This window comes from Crocodylus porosus, unplaced genomic scaffold (assembly GCF_001723895.1).
Source record: "Crocodylus porosus isolate Cpor-Errol unplaced genomic scaffold, CroPor_comp1, whole genome shotgun sequence".
In the NCBI taxonomy this organism is placed as follows: Eukaryota; Metazoa; Chordata; order Crocodylia; family Crocodylidae; genus Crocodylus; species Crocodylus porosus.
In genome coordinates this window covers 34,901,426-34,908,719 of record NW_017728911.1, presented here as the reverse complement: position 1 = coordinate 34,908,719, position 7,294 = coordinate 34,901,426, and the positions used below count along the sequence as shown (strand labels likewise).

General features: G+C 53.7%; 1 protein-coding gene across 2 annotated transcripts in view; it reads left to right on the top strand.

The window, feature by feature from the left end:
- Nucleotides 1-4,009: 4,009 nt before the first annotated feature.
- The window catches only part of LYSMD4 (LysM domain containing 4), an 11,655-nt gene continuing 8,370 nt past the window's right edge, over nucleotides 4,010-7,294 (top strand). For both annotated transcript variants that reach the window (XM_019533796.1, XM_019533795.1), the window contains exons 1-2: nucleotides 4,010-4,089; nucleotides 5,467-5,754. In XM_019533796.1, the coding sequence (XP_019389341.1) occupies nucleotides 5,482-5,754 (273 nt within the window). In that variant the 5' untranslated portion in view covers nucleotides 4,010-4,089; nucleotides 5,467-5,481. The remainder of the gene's footprint in view (nucleotides 4,090-5,466; nucleotides 5,755-7,294) is intronic.

Genomic DNA, 7,294 nt, shown 5'->3' with positions numbered 1-7,294 from the left:
GTTTCTTGGGGGTGGCCTTTTTTGGACAAGTGGAAAGTCAGTTTATAATATCAGAAGCCCCAGAGACCGTGATATGCGGATGAGGGTTTGCTGATCCAAGGTGGTTTAATTCATGTTAATTAGGATTGATATTCGTTCAAGGTAGAGGACATGCTTGAACGTGCCACTGCACACTCCACAAACATTTGTTCCCAGACACAAAGGCTTGCGGTTTAGCCAGTAAAGCAGATAATCCTGGAACCGAATGTCTGTGGAGTATCCTGACATGCAGATGTATGGACAAGCGTGGATTATTGGCAATCAGTCCACTCCAGTTGACTAGTCTTGTATTGACCGGCTCTGACAGGAGTTTTACTATTAATTAAAATTGACAAGAGTTGTCATTCTTATGGCTTCGCGCATTCTTTGGCATCATTTTCATGACGGCTTGACTGCAGCACTTGGTAGAAAAGCTGCTTTTTTGCAGGGCGTCATCATGTCAACTGTTCAGCTAAAGGCAGAAAATGGTCTTGATCCATATTTCTGGTGTGCTGGGGGACTAAATCGAGGGTAGAGTTACTCCAGGAAACAACAAGGATCAAACTCCACGGGTGTAAGTGCTGTGTGTCTGCTTTTCAGCAGGAAGAAGCAAACAAACAGGCTGTTACCGTCTTCCCCCCACTTAGTGGCAAGGGGTTATAATAGCACCCGCTGCAGCAGCTACCCCAGGCGAGCTGCTCTCACCTGCCCTCCAGAGACCAGTGACATTTCTGTCTGTGCGCCAAGCTGATGTCAGGCCGATGAGATGCACCTTCTAGATAAACTGAATCAGAGTTATGCTGATGTTGTATGTCATGTACGGCCCTCCCGGTGAATTCGTGGACCCCTTCAGCAAAAAGAAAGGTCTTAAACTTCTTGATATTTCAGTAAAACAAATGCAGAGGGATTTCAAGGCCTTCCCAGCCTTCATTTTCTGTTACAAAGGCCCTGGACCCTTGCCTTCCATTTGCAGAGCAGCTCAGAGATTATTTTTTCCCAGATCTGAGCATGTTAACCAAAGTAACTTGTGTGTGTGTGTGTGTGCGCGTGTGCATGCGTGCATGGTGCACAGCGATTATTACTTGTAATGTTGAACGTAAATAGTCACAGAGTGATTTTAATTGGTGCAGGGGAGGCCTTTTGGTGTCTGTCTTCCAGGCCCTGCTCTGCTACGGGTCCTGCCCACCACACCAGACCCAGATCTTTTGGGGGTTGAAAAGCTCGGGGAAGCCATGTGAGCTGGCTCAGCCCCCACGATGACCTGCTCGGAGACCGGTTGGCTCAGTGAGCTGGCGTGGAGGAGGAAATCACCGTACCTGAGACAGCGCTGGCCAGCTGCCTGAAGGACCTGGAGCTCATCATTGATTTCCCTGGGCCTCGCATATCAGCAGACCTCCTAGCCCCCTCCCCGCACCTGCTCTAACGGGACAGATAAGTTACTAAAGCTGCTGCAGCAATGTCCGCGTGCGGCTCCACTGCTCACGCTGGGGTGAGTGATGGGGGCAACAATGATAGCTGCTACAATGCATGAGCGACCTTCCATTTGGGGACAGGGAGAGGGGGTGTCCTCCACCCCCACCCCTCCTATTCATACGGAGCTGTGACCATTGGATCATCCACAGGTGTGTCTGGGCCGGTGAATTCCTCTTGGCTGAGCTCTTTGGAGGGTCTCTGGGTGCTCAGCTCCTCGTGGTTTGCCACACGTTGAGTGGCCTTGCTCAACTGGGAATGCAGCATCCATCTCTTCTGCCCGTCCTTGAGCACCACAGGGCGCATCCCTGTGCCACCCCAGAATGGCAGGCCATTCAGTCCAGCTCCCTGAGGCAACGTCCATCTCTCCATCTACTAGAGGTTTTTCCACCGCGCCGATCTGAACTCTTCAACTCAGCTGAACTCTTTTGAAGCAGAAGCAGCCTTCTTGAAACAGGATGCAAGCTGCTTGCGAGAGCTATGCATGGCCTGCTCCACACAGGGAGCCCGGGATGGAAAGGAAGGGACCGCTTCCAGCAGGCAAGGGCGGGGATCTAGAGTAAACGGGGAGGATTTTCAAGGTAAGGAGGACACAGGCACTTCACGCTCCTGAGAGACACCCCAAGGCTGTGTGTCACTGTGTGCGGGGAGTCCTCGCACCAGTCTGCATGTAAAAGTTTGGGGCCAGCTAGCACGTATCAAGGGCTCCGAGGACGTATCTCTCTGCCACCCTCCACCCCAGGACGCGGTCCCTTGCACATGGAACTTGTTAAGGGCTTGTACTGAACTTGTTATTCAGATCGAAGCCATGGGTTCAAGCCGGGCCAAAGAAAACATACCAGGACAGAATACACCTCAGCAGCTCCACCAACCGCTCAGCAGGAAATCACCAGGTTGCATTTGGAGCCAATTAAAAGCAGGGAGGGAGCGGGACCTGCTGGAACCAGATCTTGGCATCCGGGGGCTGCAGCTGCCAGTGCGCAGCCCTCATCTCCTGTGGCCGTACCTGTTAATTCCAGTTCTGGAGCAGATGGAGGAGCCAGAGAAAGGATAAACATGCAACACCCCGGGCTCCAGAATCCAACACCACGAGTGAAATAACCCGGAGAGGCGGGCAATCCGCTTGAACGTCGGTGGCGGTGACAGAAAGCCGGTGTTGTAATCAAGAAGGCAAACACGTGCGTGAAACTGGCTGGCAACCGGGGGCGGTCTGCGCTGCTCACATCAGATGGGGCTTACGCACCGCTGCCTTTGTGTCCGTTGCCCCTTTAAATCTACCGATTTGGCCACTTTTGTGCTCGTTTTGGTCTTGCAGATTGCTTGAATGTACACCGTGCAGTCTCTGCCTCTCACGGTAACGTGCCTTCCCTTCTTTCCTGCGCCTTTCATTAAGGACTGAAAATACATGGTTGGCCTTTGCGGAGGTAGAAGTGGCCCGGGGGGGAACTCCAAGCTCAAGTATTTGCTACAGGGCGCTCCAAAATGTACAGATCTTGGCTGGGCATCTCAGCTGAAGTCAAGGGCTAGGATGTGGCACAGAGAGAGAACTAGCACCAAGCCGACACCTTACAGGGCGTTGCAGATCGACTTCTGTCATTGCTGGGCAGCTCCAGTCTGCAGTGGTTTAGTGCCCTGGGTCACGCGCTGAAGATGTAAGTCCTTGATGGTGGCCTCCGAGCCCGTCCCAAATCCTTCTCCAGAGCCCTGAAGTCAGCATTTCTCAACCCATGGGTCGCGACCCAAAGGTGGGTGGCAAGAATATGTGAAAGGGTCGCAAGCAAACCTTAAAAATAGATGCTCCTTTAAAGGAAAGAAACATGGGAAACTATGGCTTTTTCCTGGCAGGCTGCAGCTCTGCCATGCCCCACGCACCCACCGCCTGCTCTGCACTCTGGGAGCTGTGTTTGAGGACAGGGGGCAGCAGGTTGGGAGTGGGGGGCACTGGGTCAGGACTGGCCATAAACATTTACGAAGGGGTCCCGGTACAAAAAAGGTTGAGAACCACTGCTCTAAGTGAACTTGAACCAAGTATTTGCCTCCAAAAGGCATAATGGTCCAGGAATCAGAGGCAGGGGTTTGAAATCAGGGCTCCCGGCTTGTTTCCACACCTGGGATAGCCAGTGCTGGTAGTGCCTAGCTCTGTGGCATGTGTGTCAACAGCAGTGCTCACAAACAATCAAAAAGAAAAAATTAGTGCCCCCATTTTACAGACGAGACAACTGAGGCACAGAGTAGAGCCACAGCTGCTCACAGTGGCAGACTCAAGCCAAGAAGTCAGATTGCAAATGTGGGCAGGATCACGGCCTGGGACTCGGGACCCCCTCCAGGGCGAGCTCCTGCTTATGGAGTGGGGCGGTGGGGGAAAGGGGGGGGGGGGGTGACACTGGCCCTTTAAATGTAGCCCCGGCCTCCTGACACGTTCCAGCGCTGAGCGCTCAACCGAACTTGACACCCGGGCCCCGCCTCTTCTCCCGGTCTATTGGTCGCCTGGCGTCCTCTTCCCGTCTTCAACAGGGAGCCCAGCCAGTCACCGCAGGGAGGTGGCGGACAGCAGGTTCGGGTGTGGAGGCGGCGGCCGGACGGTCCGCGGAGGAGCGGAGGGTTAGTGAAGAGTGCGGGGTCCAAGCTGGACGGGCCCATTCCTTCCCTGCGGGGGGCAGCGAGCTGGACGAGCCCATTCCTGTCCCGCGGTGGTGGGGGCGAGCTGGATGAGCCCATTCCTGCCGGTGGGGAGAGAGCTGGACGAACCCATTCCTGTCCGGGGCGAGCTGGACGGACCCATTCCTGCCCCGCGGGGTGGGGGGTGGCCTTGTGCGGAGCGGAGGGGCGAACCCAGGGCTGAGGGGGTGAGCCTCCTCCCCCCGGCCCGTGTAGTCTCGCCCCTCCCCCCGCGGGGCAGGTGGTAGCGCCCCCTGAGGGCCGCTCTGTGGCCCCCGCCCCGGCCTGACAGGTGGGTGGGGGGTCTGAGGGGGATGCATGAGATCTAGGGGGACGCAGGGTTTTGGGGGGATGGGATCAGAGTGGGGTCTAAGGCCACACAATGGGGGGATGGGATCCAGAGGCCACATGGATTTGTGGGGATGGGATCAGCAGTGGGATCTGGAGGCCAGATAGATTTTGGGGGTTGGATCTGGGGGCACACTGATTCAGGGGGATGGGATCAGGGTGGGATCTGGGGGCGCACAGATTTGGGAGTGATGGGATCCGGGTGGGATCTGGAGGCCCTGTGGATTCGGGGGGGGGGAATCTGGTGGTACACAGGCTTGGGGGGCATCTGGGACTACGCTCTGACCCACGCTGCCGGGGGCTCCCGTGAGAGCCTGTGTCTCCCCCAGCAGCAGCGGGGGCTCCCAACTTGGCGCCTCTCTCGCCCCATCTCCCCTGTTGCCCGGGGCAAAGGCAGCTTTGCTCTGTGTCGGATCCAGGCCTGGCCGTGCCGTCGTGCGAGCCCGTGCAGCTGCATCCCTCGTAGCTTCACATCCGTCGCAAACTGGCAGGAGGCCCCTGGGTGCTTCGTCCCCAGCTGACACGCAGCTGCCTGGGGGAGCCCAGAGCCTGGCTGACCTTTCCCTCATGTCCGTGGCGAATTGTCCTGCACTTCCCCCGTGCTGACGGGCAGGCGTGGTGACTAATGTGGCTGTACGTGGCGCAATAGCATCACACAGTGATTTTTCGCTAGTGAGAAAACACTGCGGGACTCGCCACGGTGAAGGCAGCCTGCTCCCTCATCCTGGTGGATGCGAGCACCGCTTTCCGCCTTGGCTGCAGGAGCACTTTTGCTTGGTTTCTGCTGCGGGCTCTGGACCTCCCATGAATCCTGGCATAGTTTTGTGGGTATTTGACAAAGTGGCTGCGCTTTCAGTCCATTCTCAGCCCATAAGGAGGGAGTTTGGGGACCAGCTAGGTAGACAGCTGGTTGCAAACGCTGGACTTGTTTCATGCTTAGGTAACCTGACATGTATCTGCTTTCTGTTCCAGGAGCTGGGATAAATCATGAGGCTGAATGAGGGGCTGACCAGATCCTTTCAGGCTCCCGTTACCGTCCATAACTATCCAAGCAGCCACGTCTATGTGTTTCGAAATGGCCGGTCGGACTCGGATGAGTCATCGGAGGAAGAGTTTGACATCATGGAATTACGGCCGAGGGGCAAGGAGCAGCAGAGACATGTGGCTTCCCGGGAGAAGGTTGGGGACGTGGTGCTGCTGGAACGAGAGATTACAGCGGGTGACAGCCTTAACAAGCTCGCTCTACAGTACGGCTGTAAAGTAAGAGCCGGGCTCCCGTGGAGGATGCAGCTGCTTTAATTTTTAATTTTCTTTAGTACTTAGTTTCATGGGGGTTTCTGTAACCACCTGTAACTAGACCAGATACCTCAGCTTCTGTCATTCCAGAGAGAAATCTCATGGCGTGGAAAGGCAGCTGCCTCTGTGTGCGTACGTATGCGCTGAATGATTGGCACCTTGATAAAAACCAAGCTAAGCAGGGTGCCTGGTGAGTCCTTTAACTCGTATTATAACTCATAAATACTAATAATGATAGGTTGTTGTCATCTCTACACCCTCTGTGACCTGGGTTCCTGTGTGATTTGTGTGACTGAACCTTGTGGAGTGCTCATGTAACTTCCACCCAGTTATTATTTTGAGTGAGGGCAGTATCTGTATAAAGGATAGGATGGGAGTGCCCTGCCCTACAAGAGCTGGCTGGCTGTTAAGCAGTTGGATGGATTTGTGCTGCCTGGTCAGAGGGAAGTGTTATTGAAGGTTTTCTCTACTCAGGATGCTCTATTTGGAGGACCAGAATTTACAGGTATCAGAAAGAGCATGTTTAAAGGAGGTATTTACAGGGAGTGAGACTCAAGATCATTAAGGAGAGAGGTTTTATTTCTGCTTCCTGCTGCCCACAGAAATGCATGTGTTCCAGCTGCCAGCAGGGCAAACAGGAACTTCATAGCTGTCTCTGCTTCTCCTCACTCGCGCTGCAAGTCTCAGCCCTTCAACCATGCCCATCTCACAGCTGCCTCCTTTACTAATAGCAAAAGTAGCCCCAGGAGTATTTAAATGTAAATGCACACCCCACGGTACATCAGTATGATGGTGGTATGTGCTGGTATTCACACTGACCTGCAGAAGGATTGCAGAAGAAGGGTAACTGGAAGGTCGTAGAACTGTCTGAGCAGTATTTCAGTAGTGCCCTGCTGTAACAGCTGAGCAGAGCTAAACGTTTTGGATCCGAATGCAGGACTGCAAGTTAAAGCAGTCTGTGATATAAAGATGCAAAACTATCAAAGGTTTTTATGCCCTGCCAAAGCGCTTTGCACTTTTCCAGGTCCAAAGACAAATAGTGCTTGAATAGACTTTGACCAGAACAGGCAGTAGCAGCTGGTATTGCATATTATCCTCTAATTAAATATGAAGTAGTTTCTCAAGTGTCAGCAATTCTAAAGCAATGTTTCTTACACTAAGACAAATCACCATGAGCAAAGACTAGAGTAAATTCCTCACAAGGAAGTCATTGAAATTCTGGGGGGACTTTGTCCATCCTTCTCTTCCAAATGTGAAAAAACAGTGTAAGAGAAGACGGTGCTCTGCAGGACTAGCTTCAGGAAGAATGTCTGAGCTCTTTGGACTGGAGCAGAGGTGGGTGTTTGAACAGCAGTAGTCCCTAGCATTCATTCCAGTATGGATCTGCTGGTATTTTGTGCCAGTGATGTGCAGGAGGTAACTCCTGGGAGTGATCTGAAGTACTAGGCAAGAAATGATGAGCTGGGGCATGAGTTGGGCGGTAGCTCAGAGTAAGGAATGTTGC